At 41.8% G+C, this 25,935-nt stretch overlaps 1 protein-coding gene across 1 annotated transcript; it reads left to right on the top strand.

Annotated features, from left to right (window-relative positions):
- Positions 1–413: 413 nt before the first annotated feature.
- LOC139415036 (zinc finger protein 292-like) lies at positions 414–24,865 on the top strand. The gene is made up of 8 exons (XM_071162792.1): positions 414–624; positions 14,591–14,745; positions 15,113–15,191; positions 15,468–15,603; positions 15,765–15,970; positions 16,294–16,430; positions 16,653–16,794; positions 16,990–24,865. The coding sequence occupies exons 1-8, from the start codon at positions 463–465 to the stop codon at positions 24,286–24,288; spliced, it is 8,316 nt and encodes a 2,771-aa protein (XP_071018893.1). The 5' UTR covers positions 414–462; the 3' UTR covers positions 24,289–24,865.
- The last annotated feature ends 1,070 nt before the right edge of the window (positions 24,866–25,935 follow it).

The following is a 25,935-nucleotide window of genomic DNA, read 5'->3' on the forward strand; positions in this document are numbered from 1 at the left end:
CAAAATATAATTCTAAATCACATTCCATTTGCTCCATTACAGACATTATTATGAGGCGTCCTCCCCCTCACTGATTTCACTGTAGGTATCTATCCCTCCATACTAGGCTGAAATAAACGGGTATGTGAGTGACCAAAGACCTTGGATGAGAAACTGACTTCTGCACCCATACATTTTTTAAAGGGCCTGGTAAGACTGATAGATGATTACCTTACCTGATTGTGATGAATACAAACACTAAAATTACGTTTTGAACTGATGTCTTCAAGTTTAGTTGATTTATAATAGTTAAGTGCCTGCACGCAAAAAAAACATACACGCAGCCTGCTACTTACCACAGAGTTCAAAACTGCTACGCCCCTCGGTGGACTACGGTGGCATTTGATTCTGCGTGCGTTAATTATTCTGGTCACATGCTGTCTGCGTACGCGGCAGTGGTACGCGACCGAGTTGGGTGTGAAGATGGCGGACGAAGAGGCCGAACAAAACCTCAGCGCACAGACCGATACCAGTGCAACAATTGTGGCACTCCGAGAGAAATTGCTAAAATTAGCAATTGCACTGAAGAACAGTACGGACTCTCCGACTCAGTCGTCAACTCAGTATTGTCAACACTTTTGCCAGGTTAGTTCTTTCGCTCTGCGCGCTGGCGATTCCAAAATAACCCTCGAGCCCTGCATTAGCATAGCTAGCTTAAGCTAGTTTACAATCCTGGATAATGTTGCCATTGTCAATGTGGACATGGTTTAATGATTTATGTCAAATAAGCATACGTATACTTGTTGTAACACTAGCTGGTGCTATTGTGTTATGTGACTGACTTTCGCACGTTGCGGTAACGTTAGACAGCTAAATGATTTGATGTTGACACTGTCTGTAGCCTAGCTACCCTTTTGATACTGTGTGCTGACATAGCTAGCTTATTGAATTATCATAGGCGCAATGAGGAGGTCCATCATCAGCCTTGCTTTGTCATGTCTAGTTTACGCAGAGACGCTGACTTTACGGCCGTTGATAAAGTTAACGTTAAACTATCCATGACTGTCTCAGCTTTGTAGTTGGCTAGCAACTAATTTACTATGCTAACGATAATGAAGCAGCTAGCTAGCTAGTAGCTAACTAGTGAACAAATGGCTTTGTTCTGCCTTCACTGCAATGGGACAGGCCTCGCACACACTACACCGCATCTTTTGCTGACAGGTCTCAAATAAATGTGGGGTGTTTGTGTCCATGCATGGTCTCGGATTGTCAAACTGAAACTGTACCCATTTAGCCATTGTTTCTAAATGTGGGTTATATAACAAATTATTGAGTTAACTAGGACAGTAGTTTTCAAACCTCTTCTCGTGGACCCCCAGACATTTCACAATTGTTTTGTAGCCCTCATACACCTATTCAAAGGGTTTAAAATTAGTTGACAAGTTTGAATCAGGTGTGTCATAGCTGTGTTATAGGCTAGGTGAACTACATGGACTGTTTGAGGTCCCAGAGGAAAGGTTTGAAACACCTGAGTTAGGCTATTCTGTCACAGTGTGAACTCCTTTTGAAATCGCTGAACACATTTTCCCATCAAGTTTGATGCACTACTGAGGCTGCTCCACTTTTACTTTCTTGTGCCTTTCACGTAGCTATTGGTTTACTGACCCATATTTAATCTGGCCAAGTTTTCAGTCGACTGGGTAGTGTCATATGAAGAAGAACAGTGAACTGTTACTTACCATACACCTGGTTTTCATGTAAAAATAAATAAAACGTTTTGCTCATAGTCAAGGGCTTGTACCATTCATGACTGAGGTGACGATAGTAAAATTACTTCAAGTCCTCAAGGACAAAACATGGACCCTTCCTGACGACAGAGAGAAACATACGTTTACATTTCCTGCAATCCTACACATTTGGTTATGGGGTGTGGAGAAAATGTTGCCTTTTTAAAGCAGATTTTCTGCGGTAATACACATTTTGCCAAGGGGTGGAGAGAGTTTGGCAATTTTACAACACATTAAATGAAATTCTACTAATTTTGCCATGGAGCAAAACAAATCTGTTTTACAGCTATTTAATGCTATTATATTAATTTTGCCATGTGGTAAATACTTTTGCATTTTTAAAGCTAATTCCCTGCAAATCTACACATTTTGCCATGACTTATGCCAATGTTGCCTTATGTTAATGATATCTGAGTGAGAGTGACTAACAAAATCAATAGGGGCCCCCTGTAGTACAGGGCCCCTGAGTATTCGCCATGATTACGACAACTTTAGATAGCTGGCTAGACAGACTTGCCAATCAAAAAAATGTTAGCTGACATGGCTAATTGAGTGACTGACATAAGAAGAATTGCTCATGCACAACCAAATTTCCAGTGGCGGCCTGGGCCCCTTAGTGACTGCTTATGCATGGAGCCAGCCTTGGCTAGACCAACTTTAATTGCTGTAACAATAATGATTTGCATTGTAACACATGAACAGAGGTCTAAACGAACAGTAGCAGGCCTCATTAGCATGTTGTTAATAATTCTGTTGAATCTAGTTGCATACAGAGTTTTTGGACTTTGATGTGCCAGCCATTGTTGCAGTAGAATATCAAGCATGTGTGAATATCTGTGGCTAGAGGCAACGACTGTCCTTGCGCTGTGTGGGAGGATGGAAGGACAGAGAGAACGGATGAGCGCCACTGCAGTAGGCATGATTCTTCATCTTCACACTTAAATTGTCATTCATCTTCCAGCATGTACATTTGAATTCAGCAGTGTGTTTACAAAACGACATCTTTAAAAAAAGTATCTGTTGGCTATTCATGACAATCCAGCATTCTTTTTCAAACAGCATACATTGTTTTGCATTTTCCTTTTCTGTCTGTGTGTGGAAGAACTGCTTGTTTTCTGCCCTCCACACCCAGCTGCATGATGCTTGAAAGAGCACTATTCCCAGGTGCCCAGCTGGGTTCCTAGATATGCATGGCTCCCCAGCCTCCACTCAGCTCATCTAGCAGAGTGAGTGTATGGTGGTGTTATTAGACTACCATCCGCGCGGCCGAGTGTTGTAAATCGCCTCCTCCCACCCGACCCCGGCTCGGTCTCAGGATGCCATGTGTTGTCTGGAGATTGAAGACATGAGACAAGCCACTGCCCCTGGTCACAGCATGGATGATGGATGGTGATGAATATGGATGATCGTACTCTACTGTTGGTGTTAGTCTGGCTGGACTGGCAGTGTGCTTTCTACCAGATGTCTACTAGGCAGCCCAGGTCCCCCTCCTGCCTCCCTTCTCTCTAATTAGGACCAGATCAAAATGGAGGGGTGAATGGGATTCTATGTATTTAGTTAGCGCCTCTCATGAGGACAGTCTCTTGTTGAGGCATTGTTACATAAATACAATCACAATACATTATTAGACTGTAGCTAAGAAAAACACTTGATGGTTTAATTTATTTGCAATTCTAAGGCTACTTTTTCTTTAGATTCCAGTCTAAAGAAAGTTGTAATAAATTATAACTGGTTGTTTGGATTATGTTGGCCAGTGCATTTGTTAAAGGCCTACTGTGATATCTACCAAGGTGTAGAGGTTGTGGAGAGAGCCGGGAGAACAGCAGATCCTCCTACACATCCCAGTCGCAGCTTACAATGAAATCAAATACACATGACCTCTGACCTCAGCTGTGTGTGCGCCCCAAATGGCACCCTATTCCCTTTATATTGCACTGCTTCTGACCAAGGCCCATGGGGCTCATGTCAAAAGTAGTGCGCTATATAGGGAATAGGGTGACCTTTGGGATTCTTTCCGTGTCTGACAGCTATGCTATGTCTTTCGCTCTGAGGGTTTGATGGATGTTGATGGAGTATATCCCTGTGCTGACACACTGAAAATCTATCATTTTATCAGCATGTGTGGGTTGGTGTATGTGTCAGTGTGTTGTGTTGTGTTTATAACTTATCTGTGGATCTGATCTGCGATGTGGAACCTTGTTTTTGTTATCAAGTAATAAGTTGACAGGATGAGGACTGAACCAGAATCTGGATTTACAAGAGACATTGAATATTGCGTTTCTCCTTTATGTCCAGGAAGAAGCCATTCACCAGCTTTTTAAGCTTAATAATTTCAAAATGCGTGCGGTACTTATTAAAGAATGTAGTTTCGCTGAGTAACTATCGTCATTACTGCCGTTACATCCGGTATGTACTTCCAAAAAAAGTCTAAGTAAAAAGTGACATGCAACTGAAAAAATGCCTATTCTGGAAAGAATCTTAAGTATTGTTTTAGACCAAGTGTGCATTTGCCAAATTCACCTCTCATGCACTTCCAATAAAATCCCTTATTACTGCCGGGCACAGGTCGGCTGATCCAGCAGCAGGAAATGTCATTGATTTTGATTTGAATGTCATATCTGTTTCACCCGCGCCACACGGAATACATTAATATTTAATGTAAGTAGATTAAGTAAACAATATAGGATATGTTAGGGATGTGACAAATGGACAATTTTGCTTAATGTTTAAGCACTTTTTTTGGGGGGGGGGGATTAGTTTTCCATTAAAACGATAAGATGAAATCATAAAATTCCCAGTCTATTCACATTGAAGAACAATGGTCATGTTGTGTATGTATGAATTCTAGTGCCGGTCAATGAAGTTATGTCTACCGCCAGGGGTTGGAATCAGTTCAGAGAACGGAAACAGAATTATTTGTACATTTTTTTGAGGAACAGAATCAGAACTGGGAAGGAAAGTAATCTATACTGTTTCAGGAACATAACCATTAACAGCATGGGAACCGGTTAATACTGTTATTTTACTTTCCGGGCATTTTCTTTTCTTTCTCCTAGTCCCACAAAAAAAAACAAAATGCCTATAAAGCCCTCACTATGTTACAACTTTTTTCAGTGTCAGCCTGCCAGCTGAAAATCTTTGCCTGTATGTATGCGTGTGTGTGTGTGCAGGCTACCTCCCCCTACGAAGCATAGTCTACTATTGCCTACTGACGTTAGTGTTATTCAGAAATTAGGGAGTGATATTTTTAATTTTTTTTTAGAGCGAAGAATGGATTAACTTTTTCAATGATAGTTAACTATAGTATCCTTATCACGTTTAAAATTGCAGGGCTCTACACTGACCTTTTTTACAAGGACTATGAAAATATATTTCCGGTATTAAAGCTAGAATCCTTCATTTTTTTCGACGCACTGGTGCGCCTAAATAGACAATTCCAGTCTCACAGCAAAATATTTAGTTGTATGTGCAAATAAAAAGTTTGCACTGTAGAGCCATGCATTGGATTTATTAACTACAAAAAGGTAAAATGTGTTTTTATTTCAATTCTGGTGCACACACAAGCTAGGTAGCTCAACTCCAATGTTAAGCCAACGCTCTGAAGCCCTACACTTGTCTGTCCAATGCATGTAAATAGCTTGCCTGCTCCATAGCAAGTAATTTAATGTTGAGCTAAATGTAAACAAAATAATGTACTTTTCAGAGGTTTAAAAGAAACCGAAAGGAACGATATATACCGTTACATTTTTGGGGTATGAATCAGTTCAGAAATTTTATTTTGTTGGTCAGAATAGTGGAACGGGGGGGGGTTCTGTTCAGAGATGAAATGATACCGCGGTCATATGCCCGTGAAAGCACCTTGGCTACGGCATGTTCCTTCTGACTCTTCGACTCGCCACTGAACAAGCATTTTATTTGTCTGTAAAGGAATGCTGCTTCTGAAGCTGCCTGCTGGCAGACCACTCTCTCATAAAAAATAAAGTAGTTTAAAGTTCATTAAGTACTCTGACTTACCAAGACATCTAGATGGAGAAAAAAAAAACTCTCCCGCTAGGAATTTACTCCTAAGATTCAGTATATTTGGAACGGAGGAGACTGATTAGTTGCCGTACTTCCGAGAACACAAACACCTTCCATCTTTCACAGGTGTGTGCTTTTCATGTTCAATCAATTGAATTTACTACAGGTGGACACCAAGTTGTAGAAACATCTGAAGCATGATCAATGGAAACAGGATGCACCTGAGCTCAATTTTTTGTCTCATAGCAAAGGGTCAATACTAAAGTACATGTTTTTGCTTTGTTATTATAGGGTGTTGTGTGTGTAGATTGAGGATTTTTATTTAATCCATTTCAGAATAAGGCTGAAATGTAACAAAAGGAAAAAGGGAAGGGGTCTGAATACTGTCCGAATGCACTATATAAACAGGAAGAGTAGTGTCCCTAAAACACTTCCTTGTGGCACTCCACAGCTGATTAATCTTACATCTGATAAGGTGCCATTGATATCAACCATCTGATACCATGCTGCTAAAACCTAGGGCCTAGAGTTACAAAATTCCAGGAACTTTACTTAAATTACCTGGTTTTCCTGAAATCCTGTTTGGAGCATTCTGGATTACCTGCTCTATTCCCTCCTGATTCTGGGAAACATTCAAATGAGATTTCTGGAAAATGTATTGAAAGTTCCAGGAATTTTACAACTCAACTAGGGCCCTTAACTTGTGGAGTAGTATCTGGTGGGCTACTGTGTCAAAGGCTTTCTGAAGGTCCAGTAAAACCATCCCACAAAATGTTCCATCAATCTCTTTCCTGATACGGTCGGTTAAATACAGTAAACATGAATTAGTTTAATGTGACTTTGTAAAACCGGTCTGCAAATCGTGCGTTCTTGGATATGTACATGTCAATTTACTCATAGATCATCTTCTCCAGGATTCCCAGAATAGAGATTTGTAGTTACCTTGGTTTCTACCTTACTACCTTGTGTAGTGGGATAACCCTAGCAAGTTTCAGGTAATTTGGAACCCTCCCTTGTTCTATTGAGATATATAGGTGCTGCAGGGTGAAATATGTTCAGTGTCTTTTACAAACCTAGCAGGCATATTGTCCAGACCAGTTGCGTTAGAATATTTCATGTCCTGTCAGAGATATCTCCAGATTTTTGCTTAGACTAACGTTACTTGCTTTGGTTTTGAGCCTTAAGCTCTAGCCTTGCAGTTTCAGAGTGCCAACGTTTCTTTGGATTGTTGGGTTAAATAGGACTGTGACCTTTTTGCCTCTAGTCATTTTGCTCACCCCATTTCTAAATTTCCCGCAATTAAATTTGGCAATTTCCTGGCTTGCAAAGTTTCGCAACTTCAATAAAGCAGGGCCGATCATCAATGTATAGGCTAGGATATTATTCACTAGCATCATTGGCGAATAGAATATACCACAAACCCCATGACGTGCCTTATTGCTATTATAAACTGTTTACCAACGTAATTAGAGCAGTATAAATAAATGTTTTGTCATAACCATGGTATAGGGTCTGATATATCACTGCTGCCAGCCAATTAGCATTCAGGGCTTGAACCAACCAGCTTATATTTCTGGATAGGCTTTATTTACCGTACTTTAATTTCATTACTAATGTTACAGGAGGGGTTGAAGAGGTGGATTTGGCACATGCGCACTTAGTCAAAAACAATACGTACGTTCTTCCAAACATTTTTTCAGTTGCAATAGACCTTTTCTGGAAGTACATACTGGTCGTAATGGTAGCAAACTCCATTCTCTGGTATGTACCGAAAGTATTTTAGAAATGATTAATCATGGGAAGTTAAATGTTTGCATCCTGATCATAAAGGAGAATAGCCATATTCAACATCTATTGTAATCCAAGATTCTGGTTCAGATGAGGACCTGCTGTTATGATTATGAATGCTGCTTATTGTTATTGTTTGTGATCCACTTCAGAGCCAACGAGAGCCCAGTTGAATTAAAAAGCAACTGTCATAAACACCTGTAGAGAGAGGGAGACTATGGGGAAAGTCAGACAGATAGGTTTTTAGGCAGCCACTGTAGGCTGTGTAGAGTACACTGCATACATGTTTGAATCCTATTAGTTTTACAGGTGGCATCAAGCAGGGTGTGTTGTCTTGTCAGCGTGTTGAAGGTAAAGACTAGAAGCATGAGTTGGGATCAGTCAATCTGCGGGCAGTGTTGCCAACTTGCTGTTGGAGGAGAGAGTGCTCTGTAAAGGGGAAATCTGTAGTTGCAACAATTGTATTTGTTTTTTACTTTTAAATGAATGGTACGAACCTGTTGATTCTTGAAGAATATCATTTATAAATGCCTCATGAGCTTAGTTCAACTGTCCTATCCCATAAGCTTTTTTTAAGCCAAAGTAAATGTATAGAAACACTATATAGCCTCAACATGGTTACAGCTATAGTTTTGATATCATGGATGGTCAGTCCTTGCATCCATATCTCTGTCAGGGAGGCACTTTTCTCCTGCAGTTGACTGGCCTGCCAGGCAGGGCCAGTCAACTTGAACCCTCCCAAAATTAAATACTTGTTTTTTTTATGTTTTCATATGCCAACATGGGTCTAGGTAATTTGCAGTGTTTTTAAAGTAATTGTCTATCAGTCTCAGAAATACACAAATCTTTATTACATAAACTTGATTTAAGATAACCTTTTTGCATCTTAATGAAAACAGACAAACATTACATTATGTATTAATTGAACATGTTAACCACATGTATACAATATATCTAAAACAGAACAATGTTGTTGAGAACTGGTTACTGAATCAACTTAAGTTAGAGATTACGTTCCACTACCAGCTGCCCCATTAAACAACATAACACAACAATATACAATAAAATACATTTGTCTTTCCCAGCCTTCACTTACTTTGCTTCACCCTCCCTCTTCAGTCACTGAATGGTCATCTTGACCTTATTTTTATTTTTTTCTGAACACACACAAGAATGGTCTATAGGTACTTTGTAGAAAAGACCGGTATGCAATTCTTATATAAACATAAGAGCAGAGAGGGGAAAGCATGGGTGATGGGGCAAGCACATGCCACCCAAGGGTAGATTAAGAGATCACAAGTGAGAGTGCATTGAAATGTACAAATTCAGAGAGCCGAATGGTCAATATAAGAGAGGAGAGGTTGCCAGATTTGATCAAATTTGCAATTTATTAGTCTTGCCCATTTTGAGTTTCACCACTTGCTACCGGCCCTCTCTGCCATATAGTGCTCAGTCTCCGGGCCATGGACAGAGATCAGCAGCAGACTGTTCATCATGCTGGTAGACAAGCTGGACCTCAAGTCTGACTTGATGCACTTCATGGCTGATAACCCTCGCTCACAGCTATATGAGCTCATGGGAAAGACCAGCATTATCTTTACCATTACCCTGATGTGGGAGAACTGGTCTGGCCTCCCAACAGTAGCTTGCTGCAGGCGCTGCCACAGCACCTGTGGCTGAAGGTGTCTGAAGTGGCGGACATCTACCTTGAGCTCCAGCCGCTCACACGTTGCATGTGTGGAGGACTTGAAGTTCTGACATTCCTCCAGGATGTGGCTACTTCAGCTCCTCCAGGCCAAAAATAGCGAGTACATTGAGGTAATCTGGCCAGCTGGAGTGGTCAAAGAGAGTGGAGACTTTCAAGATCCCCATTTCCAGGTTTCCAAAATGCTTAGACACAAAATGACAGTCATCCGCAAGCTTCTCTCACTTCCCAGAAGGCAGCGCCGTCATTTTCTTTTCTGCAGTGGTACATTTCTGAAGGCCGTCTTCTCTGGTCCAACGTCTTCCAGGAACTGTTGGATTTTTGGTCCTGGGGATCTCAAGAGACACGTCAAGATGATGCCCAAGTTGGGGCTTGACATTTTGGGGCATTCATCATTGCCCGACAAGGTAGCACATTCACCCTGTAGTAAAAAGCCTTATACAACGGGTGGGTCTAATCCTGGAGGCTGATTGGTTAAAAAGGCATTCCAGCCGGTGTCTATTCCACAAGTTGCCACCGGCTTAAGCTATGATGTTGAAATGCCTATTTACTCTTCCATCTCACTGTGCAATCCACTGTCTCGCTCCCAGCAAGGCAATTTATAAACTTGATCTCCACTATAAAAATCGAGACATTAATCTCCCATTTTTCTTTTGAACTAGCACGAAAGACCAGTCGGCTTGGGGAGCAAGCTTAGATTTGTATCTCAGTGTACAATCGGTTCAGGCCAGGGAGATACAACCATATTCTCTAGATTACCATAGTTGCTAGCCATAGCCTACAGACGTGCATTCTAATAGGCCTATTTGCCCAACATTGGAATGATTTTCTAATATTATACATTTCCATAACCTAAATAATTACATATGTGATGCCTAGCCAGCCATATCATTGTTTGAAACCTGGACATTTTACATTCCCATATCTTACCTTGCTTTTAACCGCCTACAGACAAAATCCGACCATAGGAAAAATGCGAATTCTTTAAGATTTCCTGATATGCCATTGAAACCAACATTTGCTCTTCTACTGTCGAAAGGCAGTAAGGCACAATCCTTAGTGCCATTGGCAGGTTAAACTATTTTGAAAAAATACAATTATTAGTGGGTCTTATGGTTGTGGAAGGCTTACAGTGCCTTCAGAAAGTACAGTGCATTCGGAAAGTATTCAAACCTCAACATTTTCCTCATCAATCTACACACAATACCCCATAATGACAAATGTATTACAAATAAATTGTAAAAAATTACATAAGTATTCAGACCCTTTTTTATGAGACTCGAAATTGAGCTCAGGTGCATCCTGTTTCCATTGATCATCCTTGAGAGATTTCTACAACTTGATTGGAGTCCGACTGTGGTAAATTCAATTGATTGGACATGATTTGGGAAGGCACACATCTGTCTATATAAGGTCCCACAGTTGCCTGTGCATGTCAGAGCAAAAACCAGGCCATGAGGTCAAAGGCATTGTCTGTAGAGCTCCGTGACAGGATTGTGTTGAGGCACAGATCTGGGGAAAGGTCCAAAACATTTCTGCAGCATTGAAAATCCCAAAGAACACAGTGATCTCCATAATTCTTAAAGTGCAGAAGTTTAGAACTACCAAGACTCTTCCTAAAGCTGGCCAGCTTTAGGCATCGGGGGGATAAGGGCCATGGTCAGGGAGGTGACCAAGAACCCAATGGTCACTCTGACGGAGCTCCAGAGTTCCTCTGGGGGAGATGGTTGTCCTTCTGGATGGTTCTCCCATCTTTGCAGCCCTCCATCAATCATGCCTTTATGGTAGTGGCAAGACGCAAGCCACTCATCAGTAAAAAGCACATGACATTCCGCTTGGAGTTTGCCAAAAGGCACCTTAAGGACTCAGACCATGAGAAGAAAGATTGCCTGGTCTGATGAAATGCTCTAATTGAACTATTTGGCCTGAATGCGTCGCGTCTGGAGGAAACCTGGCACCAATCCCTACGGTGAAGTATGGCGGTGGCAGCATCATATTGTGGGGATGATTTTCAGCGGCAGAGGCTAGTCAGGATCGAGGCACCGATGAACGGAGCAAAGTACAGCGATCCTTGATGACAACCTGCTCCAGAGCGCTCAGGACCTCAGACTGGGGGGGGGGGGGGGGTTCACCTTCCAATAGGACAACAACTGTCCTTGAGTGGCCCAGCCGGAGCCCAGACTTGAACCTGATCGAACATCTCTGGAGAGACCTGAAAATAGCTGTGCAGCGACGCGAATACTTATTTTCCACCATCATTTGCAAATAAATTCATTAAAAATCATACAATGTGATTTTCTGGATTTTTTTTCTTCTCATTTTGTCTGTCATAGTTGAAGTGTACCTATGATGAAAATTACAGGCCTCTCTTATCTTTTTAAGTGGGAGAACTTGCACAATTGGTGGCTGACTTAACTTTTTTGCCCTACTAAGTGTTCACAACTCTGAGTCATTGCATGTTTGCATCACTTTTGGCAGCAATTACAACTGAGTCTTTCTGGGTAAGTCTAAGAGCTGTGTACACCTGGATTGTACAATATTTGCACATTATAAAAAATAAAATAAAAACTTCAAGCTCTGTCAAGTTGGTTATTAATCATTGCTAGGCAGCGATTTTCAGGTTTTGCCATAGATTTTCAAGCTGATTTAAGTCAACTGTAACCAGGCCACTCAGGAACATTCAATGTTGTCTTCGTAAGCAACTCCAGTGTTTATTTGGCCTTGTGTTTTAAGTTATTGACCAGCTGAAAGGTGAATTTGTCTCCCTGTTGGAAAGCAGACTGAACCAGGTTTTACTCCAGGATTTTGCCTGTGCTTAGCTCGATTCTGTTTATTTTTATTAATAATAAATAAACTCCTTTTCCTTGCCAATGACTAACATAAATATAACATGAAGCAGCCACCACCATGCTTGAAATATGAAGTGGTACTTAGTGATGTTGTTGGATTTGCACCAAACACAACGCTTTGTATTCAGGACATAAAGTACGTTTCTTTGTCATTTTTCTTTTTGCAGTTTTACTTTAGTGGCTTATTCCAAACAGGAAGCAAATTTTGGAATATTTGTATTCTGTACAGGCCTCCTTCTTTTCACTCTGTCAATTAAAACAAATCAAATTGTATTTGTCACATGCGCTGAATACAGCACCTTACAGTGAAATGCTTACATACAAGCCCTTAACCAACAATGCAGCAAAGAAAATCCCTTTTAAAAAAGTAAGATAAGAATAACAAATAATTAAAGAGCAGCAGTAAATAACAATAGCGGGGCTATATATATATACAGGGGGTACCGCCACAATGTGTCAATGTTCGGGGGACACTGGTATCGAGGTAATTATGTACATGTAGTTACTTTAATAAATCTATCTATAATTAGATAAGAGTTGCAGCAGTGTGGGGGTGGGGGGGCAATGCAAATAGTGTGGATAGTCATTTGATTAGCTGTTGAGGAGTAATATGGCTTGCGGGTAGAAGCTGTTTAGAAGCCTCTTCGACCGAGACTTTGCGCTCCGGTTTCGCTTTCCGTGCAGTAGCAGAGAGAACAGTCTATGACTAGGGTGGCTGGAGTTTGACCATTTTTAGGGCCTTCCTCTGACATCACCTGGTATAGAGGTCCTGGATGGCAGGAAGCTTGGCCCCGGTGATGTAGGTTACTATTGTGGAGTAACTACAATGTTGTTGATCCATCCTCAGTTTTCTCCTATCACAGTCATTAAACTCTTTAGCCGTTTTAATGCACCATCCAAAGTGTAATTAATAACTTCACCATGCTCAAAGGGATATTCAATGCACCATCCAAAGTGTAATTAATAACTTCACCATGCTCAAAGGGATATTCAATGTCTGCTTTTTATTTTTTTTTACCCGTCAACCAATTGTGAGTCATTGGAAAACCTCCCTGGTCTTTGGTCTGTTTGAAATTCACTGCGCGTCTGAGGGACCGTGCCGATAATTGAATGTGTGGGGTAAAGAGATGAGGTAGTTATTAAAAATGTTACACTATTATTGCACACAGTGAGTCCATGCAACTTATTATATGACTTAAGTTCAGGAGTAAAAATGTGCTTATTTAGGCTTGCCATAACAAAGGGGTTGAATAATTACTCAAGACATTTCAGCTTTTCACTTTTTTTTTATGAGTTTGTAAAAAAATATCTAAACATAATTCCACTTTCACATTATGGGGTATTTTGTGTAGGCCATTGACACTATCTCAATTTAATTTGAAATTCGGGCTGTACCAAAGTCGAGGTGTGTGAATACTTTCTGAATATTTAGCCTATTAATAATTTTACAAGCCCTTAATTCTTTACATTATTCCTGACTGTTTGAAATGCAGTGTTGACTTTTTACGTTTAAAAAATCTAGATATATCGTGAATCACCCATAAATTTGAGAGATCTAGATATCAATGTTCTAGCATCCAACTAGCCTCAGCCCTGTCTCCAGCTAGCATTTATTTCCTGAAGAGCAAAACAGGAAGCTGTTACTGGAGAGAAGTCCCCATAACCTCACCAACCTGCAAAGGCTTTTTCCACTAGTAGGCTCTTGTTACTGAGCCGTCTGAGACAAAGTGCAGCCAACCATCCATGCAGTGACTTTAACAGTAACGTAGACTGTTGTTTCTATGCCAAGGTACACTGAGATTGTGAATAATTCAACAATACTGAGGTAGCTAATAACACACATGTAGCATAGGCCATGAAAGATTCTCTCTCCATCATGAGCAGAATAAAGTTGTGTGGTTTCTCACTTAAATCAGATTTATTCGTCATTGCACAGTTCTCATGAACCTTTTTATATCCTAATTCTCTCTGAGGAGTTGCCTGACCGAGAGAAGCTGTCAGAACTACTTGTCTTTTGATGCTGCTCAGAACAGGGCTTCTCCTCCAGGCCCATCTGTCTGTCTGCGCTCTCCAGAGTCTCACTGCTCTCTGTGTGTGGGCATCTGCCCAGCCCCCTCTGCTTTGATGGAAAGGAGCAACACATATATTCTGTAGGACGTTGGAGAAATGTAGACTCATAAACCATATCCAACATGAATGAAGTGGTTGGTAGCTTTTTTTTATTTATTCTACGGGTCTTAACAGGATGCATTACAATTGCTTGTCATTTCACATACAAACATTTAGGCTAATTATAGAAATTCCGCCCCCCCCCCCCCTGTTGCAAATTAATATCAGCAGTAGTAGTGGTAGGCACTATATTGCATCTAAAGATATCAAACATCTGCCTTTATAGCTCTCTGTGGATGACTTCATTGGTGCATAAGAGAAAGGTGAGTGTAACCTCCTCTCTCTCTCTCTAGACTCTGGTGGAGTATGCTGGTCGATGGAGGATGGAGGAGGAGCCCTTGCCCCTGGTGGAGGTGTATACAGTGGCCCTGCTGAGCTATGCCCAGGTCTCCTCCTGCCTCTCCTCTCAGTGTGAAAACGTCCCCCTCGTAGTTGAACGTCTCTCACTGTGAGTACGCCTGTCTAATTTGTGGAGGGGTTTAACCTGCTTGTTGTTCTCCATGTGCCTGCAAGATTAGTACCCATGAGATTTTTAGAAGAACATAATTTGAAATGCACATCAGATAAATTACTGTACTATACATTATCTCAGATGTAGAATTGTATGATACACCCTACATGTAGAATGAAACATTGGATGATGTTACCTAACACCATCTCCAGCAATTTGTTTTACAGTGCTTTGTTAACATTATTGATCATTACCAATCAGACTTGCCTTTATTCTTCAGATTATGTTTAAATCACTGCACAAAATACAAAGGCTTTAGTGATCATGTTTGGGTAGCTCATTTGATTTCCTATTGGTTGTGCAGGAGCTGTATAGAGCTGCTGCTCTCCCTGCCAGAAAACTTCCCAGATGCCTTGTGGGAAGAGTTCAAGTCATCTGTTCAGGTAAAATGCTTAGTCACACAGAGGATGAAATGTTTCCTTTTTATATGCAATGAGGTCTTGTAAACTACACTTGTAGGTTACTGTATTCCTGATTGAGCTGCTTTATCTGTTCAGGATAGTATTTTAAGATAAGATTCCATTTGGTCTGTTTCTGAAATGTACTACATAATATTATATATGTTGCAAGGATGCACCATTAATTTGAATGTTTAATTGCTTCTAAAAGTACCTATGGCTTTGAGAATACTGTCACTGAGTGAATTGTGTGTGTTGCAGTCAGCACACTCCCAGCTGCAGGAGAATGGCATCACACAGCTGGCCCTCCTGTCTGCTGTGGCCCAAGAGACTGGTGTGTGGACAAACAGCACCCTGCGTAGTCTCCTCTCTAATGAGTCTCCACAAACAGAGGAGGGTGAGTTTTCTTTTACTACAATAAAGGAAGAAAACCCTGTGCACAACAGGAACAACTTTTGATACTAGTTGTTATTCAAGTCTTGTACATTTGAACCAGCATTTTATATCAGTACTCTATTTGTATTGTGTCTGTATGAATCTCAATATCCTCTTCTTTAGTTCACAAGTTCCTTCGACTTGAGGGACCCATTCTGCTGGAGATGAGAGTAAAGCACCTTATTAAGGAGAACCACATGGAGAGGGCTGCACTGCTGGCAAGGGCTTGTGCAGAGTGTCCCGAGTTTGAAGGAAAAGGGCACATCTTTAAGCAGATGTACCTGGTCTGCCTGTGCTCTGCCTCAGCACAGGAACCACTAATGGAGGAGGTAGGTTGGGACAGTCTGCTAGAAACAGGTTGAGTCCCAAATGGCAGCCTATTCCCTATATAGTCCGCAACTTTTTAACTGGGCCCATGAACAGGGCCCGTATATACTTTCATTATTTAACTGTCAGGCCTCTGTGGATTCATTGCACCAATCAGAATTTCTCTGTCCTCGCTATTGTTTTCTAGTGTATGAAATTGAGACTTTCATCAACAAAAGGCAGACCATTCAAAGGAAAAGGTGTAATTGCGGCTTGAGGCAGACCTGTTGCATACCACATTGAAATATAATTTGAATGCAATGCAGCTCTTCCTTTTTATCGACAGCTCTCCGAGATTGATTGCCGTGATGCACTAGAAATGATCTGTAACCTGGAGTCGGAAGGGGATGAGAGGGGAGCCTTCAGCTTATGCTCAGCCTTTCTAACACGTCAGCTTCTCCAAGGAGACACTTATTGTGCCTGGTAAGATCACGGCGCTACGTTTCTTGCATTAAAGCCCACCCCTCCTATCTGTTTGACTTATGAAATGTATATCTATTGTGTTATTACCTGTTTCAACTTACAGTAGTCGTAAAACAAAATAAAACACGCTGTGCAATCTCTTGTTTAGTTCTTCAGATAATTCAGGTATTATAGAATATATTATGACTATTAAGCTATTTGGTTTATTTATTTTCTCTCCAGGGAGCTGACACTGTTTTGGAGCAAACTGCTGAAGCGGATGGAGTCATCTGAAGAGACGTTCCTGGACAGATGTCGTCAGATGTCTTTGCTGTCCACAACGGTCTTCCACATCCTCTTCTTCATCAAAGTCATTCAATCAGAGGTAAGCTTCTGCCCTGATACATTCATTTTTTTCTGGGTGTATATAGACTGAACATGGGACACTATAATTTTTGCATTGTATAGTCAGCACTCCACCTTTTTTGTTCCATATGCTCTATTGTTTCATTGATAGTCAATTAATATTTAGTGCGTTTCCCTCTAAAACCCTGTTGTTTTTTTTGTTTGTTTTTTACAGGTGGGTAAGGTTGGACTGCCAGTGTGTGTTGACATGTGCATACGGGCTCTACAGTTGGAATCAAGTGACGCAAACAACAAGGCCACCATTTGCAAAACCATCTCCTGTTTGCTGCCCACTGATCTGGAGGTAAAACGGGCCTGCCAGCTGACAGAGTTCCTCCTGGAACCCACAGTGGACTCCTACTACGCCGTGGAGACTCTGTACAACGAGCCAGACCAGAAGCTGGAGGAGGAGAATCTTCCTGTGTCTAACTCGCTCCGCTGTGAGCTCCTGCTGGTGTTCAAGACCCAGTGGCCTTTTGACCCTGAGTTCTGGGACTGGAAGACACTGAAGCGTCACTGCCTGACCCTTATGGGTGAGGAGGCCTCCATTGTGTCCTCCATTGACTTGCTGAATGACAATGAGATCCCAGAGGCCCCTGAGGAGGAGGAGGACACAACCCAGGGTGAGGAAGTGTTCAGAGACGTCACAGACTACTTTGTGGACACCACACATGAACTGAATGAAATAACAGATAAAAGACGGAAAATCCGAGAGACAAAGAAACTGAGAGAGAAAGGGTTCATCTCGGCCAGGTTTCGAAACTGGCAGGCATACATGCAATACTGTGTTCTGTGTGACAAGGAGTTTCTGGGGCACAGGATTGTACGTCATGCACAGACTCACTACAAAGATGGACTTTATAGATGCCCGATATGCGCAGAGACCTTCACCTCAAAAGACATATTGGAACCACACGTGGCATCACACGTAAAGCTATCATGCAAGGAAAGACTAGCTGCAATTAAAACAAATAAAAAATTAGCTAATCCCAAAACAGCTGCTCCTGTTATTGCGGCTCTGAAAGCTAAGACTGAAAATCTACTTTGGAAAAAAGATGCAAACAGCGATTCCCAAGAACACAATGGGGAGTCGCTTCAGACAGAATCAGTTCAGACTAAAGTCTCTGGACTTAAGACCGAAAGCAGCACTGAGGAAAACACATGCCCTGTTGTAAACTGCAAAAAGGGATTCAAGTATTTCAGAAATCTTCTTGTTCATGTGAAAGCACATAGAGATAACGATGAAGCAAAGCGCTTCCTTGAAATGCAGAACAAAAAGGTGATTTGTCAGTATTGTCGTCGCCAATTTGTTAATGTCACACACCTTAACGATCATTTGCAAGTGCACTGTGGTGTCCGACCGTACATTTGCATACAGTTGAACTGCAAGGCCAGCTTTCTCTCCAACACAGAGCTGCTTGTACACAGAAAAGAACATGTCGTATTTAAAGCCAGATGCATGTTTCCTAGATGTGGGAAGATTTTCAATGAAGCCTATAAGCTTTACGACCATGAGTCACAGCATTACAAAACGTTCACCTGCAAAGTCCCTAACTGTGGAAAAGTGTTCCATTCTCAGTCACAGTTGGATCTGCACCAGGAGGAACATGTCACAAAGGAGGAGGAATACCCAGCTACAGACACTGACCTTTCTCATTTTCTGGACCAGAGGATGCTTTCTGATCAGGCTTCCTTCTCAGAGGATGTTGATGAGGCTTCTCATCCATCAGCATCTGTTGAGGTGAAGCACTCGATTGACAACCTGCTGAATGCTTCTCAAGGTACTGTTGAGAATGAACGACGATACATGATTCAAAGTGAGCCACCAGTAAAAGAACTGTACCCATATTCAGAAAGATCTGTTATTCGGTCTACCACAAATGCACAAACGCATGACCCAAATCAGCTGAGACATAGACACCAAGACCCTTCAGAGACTGCTGCATATGACTATATGAGACCCAAACCACATAATCCTCCATTAGCTTCATACCAATATCCTGGGGATTTGCATCATGCCCAACAACCAAGTGTGTTTCAAGGTCAGGTCCAGAGTTTTCGCAAAGATGGAAATTATGAATCCAGGAACTACAATTCTGACTACAGAGTACCAGTGCAAGAACAACAACATCCACACATGTCTGTTAACATGTCAGCATCAAGCCAGACCTCCCATTACATGTCAACTCCAATGCCTCAAATTCTCCCATCGGTCTCTCACACACTTCTTCCACTAGTAACTTGTTTGCCAGCCACTGGTTGCAGAACAGAGAATACACAGGGCCCGTTAGCAAGCACTCCTGCCCCACTGCACCACCAATTACCAACTACTCCTGCCCCACAGCAACACCCATTACCAGCTACTCCTGCCCCACTGCACCACCAATTACCAACTACTACTGCCCCACAGCAACACCCATTACCAGCTACTCCTGCCCCACAGCAACACCCATTACCAGCTACTCCTGCCCCACAGCAACACCCATTACCAGCTACTCCTGCCCCACAGCAACACCCATTACCAGCTACTCCTGCCCCACAGCAATACTCATTACCAGCTACTCCTGCCCCACAGCAACACCCATTACCAGCTACTCCTGCCCCACAGCAATACTCATTACCAGCTACTCCTGCCCCACAGCAACACCCATTACCAGCTACTCCTGCCCCACAGCAACACCCATTACCAACTACTCCTGCCCCACCCCAAGGAGAGAGACACCACTGTGCTTTGGAGTCATGCGATCGCAACTACAGCTCCTACAGAAGTGTTACCAAGCATATGAAAGCAGCTCACCCAGAGTTTTATACAGAATGGAAACTTGTTAAGAGAAAAACAAGGGAACATGAAAAAGCAAGAAAAGCTGCCCCGTCGAGTCTGCCTCTGATCGGGAACCATAACTCTGTTGCTCCAATACAACATCAACAGGTCATTCAGCCTACCCCGCCCCTGTACTCAAACTCAAACCACTCTTACGCTTCCCATTCAGCTGCTGTCCAAAGCCAAGCTTTCCCCAACCAAATGGACAATATCTTAGATCCCATTGTACTCTCCCAGCTAGGAAACAACCCCAATCAATATGCACCACCTAGTGTGCCATGGCAACAAACACCAGGAAACAACCAAATCCAGAATTATCACTCACAAGTATATCCCTCCTCGAACCTGCAAGGGATGCCACAAATGGGTGGTGGAGGAATGGATGTTCATGTTATTCCATCCGGTCATATGATGCGACCTAATGTGGAAAGACCAGCAGAGTCACTGCTTCCAACAACTATGGATAATGTTCTTCAGCCTGTTTTCCCCTCTTATGTGGACATTCTGAAGGACTCAAGTCTCTCAAATCAGCTGGGAAATTCTGCACTTCCCTACACACCGCAGACTCAAAGTAATTTGCGTTCTAATTTCAATCCCCCTGAAAGGAGTCGAAGAATGCAGAAAACCAACATGGAATCACATGTCCTTGCAGGAAACCAATTGCTAGCTAGAAACAACAGTGAATCTCAAGACGGCACCAAAAACGCTGCTGAAAAAAACCAGATGGGCAAAAAAGTCAAGCGCAACAAAAGAACAAAGTGGCCTGCCATTGTTAAAGACGGAAAGTTCATTTGCTCTAGGTGTGGTAGAGAATTTACAAATCCCAAATCACTTGGAGGCCATTTGTCCAAACGTTTACACTGCAAAGCCTATGACACTGAGCTCCTGACAGCAGACTTGCCTTCATCATTTCTTGATCTTCTCAATTCAGAGCAACTTCTCAATACTCAGCCCCCACCATCTTCACAGTATAACCCTGCTGCACCGTATGCAAATGATGGCGAACAACCTGATGAGATTCTTAAACAAATTATGGTAACTCCAAATATTCCCAATATGTTTGAGCCCTCAGCAATTCCCCAGCCAACGTTCCAAAATCCTTATGGCCCCTACGGACCTGCTGGACGCTTGCCAGAAAGCACAGTCATACAGCACACAGGAAATGTCCAAGTGAAGACAGAAAATGAATCGTATACAGATGGTTATCTTCAGCAGTCATGTGACCCTGGGTTTGGCAATAGTGCATTCTATGAGCCACTTCTCACTCAGGTGCTTGCAGAAAACAACCCCACCGTCTCACTTCACAGACTTCCCACAGACCATATTGATAATTTACTCAGAGCAGAAACACTGATGAAGATGAAAGAAGTGAAGGGGAATTCTGATTCTGCCTCCAATTCGGGAGGGCTGTCTAATGATGGACTTCTGGCTGCAATGGCTAGTTTAGCAGAAAACCTTATGACAAACCCCATGTTGCAGATCACCTCACCAGACCCTCGGCCTCAACACAGTCCAGCAGCAACAAGTATCAAACCGGTGGAGACACGGAGGAAGAGTGCGGAACATAATGTCAAGAAAAGATTGCGTGAACAGATTTTAGCTGGAGACTTCCAAAGAAGAAGCAGTGTATCTGGGACAAGCAGCACTGACACACATGCCAGTTTGAATCTGGTATCATCCAATCCAACAACCAATGATGTACAACATTTTGGAGGACGTCAAAGTCCTCAGCCTTCCAAGATGATTGATCACGGAATCCCCTCTGTATCATCTACCCAAATGAACGGAGCAGCACCCATGAAGAGCTTTACTAATTTCAGAGAGGCTTCCTCTCGACACCACGAGGTACCTGCACCTACCTGCATTGTTGCGAATGATGTTGATCTTGGTCCAAATCTAGCACCTGCAAACCAACAGCATTGGATAATGGACATTCAGACTGCATTAGAGAGGCTAGACTTAGACAAACAACAGGTGTGTGATTCTACTCCAACATATTCCTCCACAAAACCTAGCTGCACTGATATTTGCAATGATACTGAATCATTCCAGCCTAATGTCTCAAAAGAGAAGGATACACAGATTCCTGATGGCTGTAGAAAGCTGTTTGCCTGTGAGAGTGACAACTGCACATACAGGGCCATGACAAAAGATGCCATTTTAAAACACCTCATCAAGACACACAATTACACCAATGAGATGATCAATTCGATTAAGAAAAGCCATGGGAAATTTGCCCCATTCTCTTGTCAAATGTGTGATAAGACTTTTACCCGCAATTCAAACCTTAAGGCACACTGTCAGACAGCTCACAGATTGACACAGCGGGAGATTGCAGAACTAATCATGAAGCGCAAGTCAAGCAACACGGTTGGATTTGCTAATAACGAAGACAAACCACGTGTGCATTCAGAGCCTCCTTTGTCTGGTCAGATTGCCAAAGCGCCCCACTCAATAATGGAGAATATTAGACGTCAACATTCACTCCCGGATGTGAGCCAAAATCAAGATATGACTGTAAAAAACGTGTTTGCTTCAGGAGAAAGGATTAAACAAGACTACCACCCACATCCTTTCAAACAGCAGACTTCTCAAGGCATAGCTGACCCGAGATATCATAATAGCCTCTCCATGGGAATGCAGCCAATGCAAAGGATGCCCATGCATGATCAGACACCATTAATGCTAATGTCTGAATATCAAATTAACGCACACTACTCAACAATACCCCAACAGCCTTTAATGACCCCTCCTGATGCAGGTCAATGGTCAAATGGACAACACATACCAGCTCCATCTCGGCCTATGCCTACTCATTACAGTCAACAATCTGGAGGCTACCTGGCAGAAAGAGCTGACTCAATGACGCCTGCTCCATCAGATCCCCTTCAGGTTTGTGCTCCCTTGCTAGAAAAGACATCCAAAATCAAGCTGCAGAGAGGACCAAAGCCTAAAGTCGAAATTCCCAAGAAGACGAAAGAGAAGAAGTCTGAGGCAAATGATTCTTTCAGTCCATACAGGCCATATCGCTGTGTTCATCAAGGATGTGCAGCAGCCTTTACAATTCAGCATAATTTAATCCTCCATTACAGGGCTGTCCATCAGTCTGCTCTATCTATATGTGAAATGAAAAATGAAAATGATCAAAATGAGGAACAGGATGAGAAAAACGGAATCAAGCAGGAGGGGGTTATGGAGGAGGAACCAGAGGTTGAAGTAACCCAGGTAACAGAACTCAGATGTCAAGTGAGCGACTGCTCGAGAGTATTCCAAGACGTTCCGAACATGTTGCAGCATTACCTCCAGCTTCACAAGTTCAGCCTGGATAAAGCAGGATCTCTGATGTCAAACATCAACCTAGGCAGATTCCGATGTGATCAGCAAGGGTGCACAGCATCCTTCATTGCTTTCTGGAAGTACATCGGACATATTGAAAAAGAACATGACAAGGCAAAACTTGCCAAAATGGAACCTGTGGATGGGATGTTCCAATGTGATGTCGAAGGCTGTGACCGTGCTTACGCTACAAAGTCAAACCTGCTGAGGCACACCATGAAAAAGCATCATGACCTTTACAAACTCCAACTGATGAACCAACGGAAAAGTGAAGATTGTGAGAAATCTGACTCCAAGAATTCACATTACCAAATAACTAAATCAAGCGATGGGAAAGAAAACATAGAGGGCAACAAAAAGATTACACAGAAGGGAGTTGACAAAAAGAAAACTGACAAGACAGAAAAAAATAGTTGGACGAAATATGGAAAACCCTCCTTGAAAACTAAGGATGAAGCGTCTGCAATGTGCATTAAGAAATGCAAGTTGCAATACCCCTGCATGATAAAGGGCTGTGATTCAGTGATGAAGTCTGAACGGAGTATCATGAAGCACTACATGGGGCACGGACTGTCCGAGCGATACTTAGAAGAGCAGAGAAGCCACTTCATATTTTGCAAGAAATACCCAAGACGTAGAAACCTCCGCGCTGCCAGGAGCGATGACTCTAAGTCTGAGACCTCCTCAGAGATATCCGACAGCGAGGACACGGCAGACACGGGCCTAGAAGGAAGTGAGTTTGACGAGTATTCAAAACCTGTGTTACGGAGAAAGGGGAAGGGCGAACTGTGTGACACCAAACCTTCGTACGATGAAAGCTCAGAAACTGCATCTGATGGTTCTGTGGTGGTGAAACGCAAGAGAGGAAGTCCACGGAAAAGTGTTTTTGAAAAAATTGTAAAACGCAAGAGGCTGACAAGGAGTAATGCGATTTACTGTGGAGAAAATGGATCTGACTACGACTCCTCTAGCACTGCCCTTACCCAGGATGAAATGAATGATCAAAGTGAAACGTTGACCTCCTTTAAGCCCATGGGATTCGAGGTATCTTTCTTAAAGTTCTTGGAGCAATCGAGCCCATCTAAAAACGCTCTGAAGAAGAGAATTCGACTGAGAAACGCTACAGTGTTGTGCAAAAGGTCAGACACACACTTGCACTACCCAAAAGGCTTTGATACCCTTGAGTTCAGGAACCCTCAGAAGCTGACGTCACTAAAAAATTTAAAAATTGTAGTGGACAAATCCTTTTCGGACGTAGCTGATACTCTGCTGAAGCAGCTCCAGGAAATGCGACCCACAGTAATATTAGAAAAATAGATTCCGATGTAGTATTTAAGTGACTGGCTAAATGTTTTCCTTGTCAGAACACCGTACCTCAGGATTAGAATGGGTTTCAACCTGCTGCAAAATGTTGCCCAAAACAATAATACTTTTGATTTGGTTTTTTCACCGCAAAATATAAATCCACGTTTTTTCAGTTGACTATGTGGAAGTTGTTTTAAAATGATACATTATTTACTGTAACCTTGAGTCTGTAAATATATTTTGTCTCTATTATATATTGATCTCATTTTATATTATATGTATTATTGATAGGATAAATTTAAGCATGTTTGTATTTATCTTCCCAGCACATTGCCTTTGCAAACTAAATTTAAAATTGAAGGCGAAAAACATTACAATGTCATGTGATAAGTATCCCCATGAGACAATGAAATGGTCCTTTAAACAAATGGAATGTGATGTGTATAGTTTGTGAATGTTGTTGTTTCAATATGCCTTGTAAATGTTCATTTGTACGTAGACAATGTTGTGTAAATATTGTTTTGTTTTTTTCAATGAACTACTGCGACCAGCAGTCTAACTTAATTGAGATAAACAATTTTGTTACAGATTGCATTTCTCACTGGTGTTTCTTTCACGTGTTCAGATTTGTCATTTTGTTTAAATTGCAAGGCTAGTAGAGAACTTAATTTTTAAAATTAAAGTAGGCAAGTAATTTAAGAACAAATTCTTTATTTAAAATGACTGCATAGGAACAGTGGGTTAACTGCCTTGTTTAGGGGCAGAATGACAGATGTCAGCTCTGGGATTCGATCTAGCAACCTTTCGGTTACTGGCTCTAACCACTAGGCTACCTGCTGCCCCAATTTATATTCCCCCCAGAGGAAAATGATTGAGAGAAATTGGTAGAATTGTCTATAACATTCTTTTTACAAGAGATACATTACACACAGAAGAATGCTGGAGCTCCTACAATCAGAAAGGGGTCAGTTAAGTGCTTGTTGTAAAAAAGTAATGCCTTTTAACAGATTTGTGATATAACATGATCACTAAACTCTCAATTGTTGAAATCAATTTGTATGGATTTCTCTTCATTAATCTAGAATGATCAGAGTTCTGCATGACCTGAAATTCAACATTTTTATATTGATGTGATAAACATCTTAAGGCTAGCACACACACTATCTTTCCCATGTAAGATGAAAGCAATGGGATGAATCTGCCAATTTATAGATTAGAATTAAATTGATGGTCATATTTACATAAATGGGCTCCACTGGGGACCATGACACGAACACAAAATGAATGCTGTGATGTCAGTAGGGAAAAAGGCATGGTCTATGTATGAATGCAGTCCAGCACTGAACATAGAGATGTAAAGCTTGAATTGTTTTAAATTCTTTGTTAATCATAATACCAAAGTCTGAAATGACTGTCAAAGTAATGCAATGACTAGGGCTTTACAATAATGGTGAAATATTTGAGAAAGGTTGGCTAAGTGGGTTAAAATGTTCCTAGGAGTTGCAGTGGGTGCACAGAGGGACGTGTCAAAAGTGTTTTTCATATTAAAAATACAATTGATTGTAATTTCCATATTGTCTATTAAAGAGCACTTCATTTGATATAACAGGCTTTTAAATGTCTGTGTGCACAATTTCTACTAAAAACATCAAAGGGATG

This window comes from Oncorhynchus clarkii, chromosome 8 (genome assembly GCF_045791955.1).
Source record: "Oncorhynchus clarkii lewisi isolate Uvic-CL-2024 chromosome 8, UVic_Ocla_1.0, whole genome shotgun sequence".
NCBI lineage: Eukaryota > Metazoa > Chordata > Actinopteri > Salmoniformes > Salmonidae > Oncorhynchus > Oncorhynchus clarkii.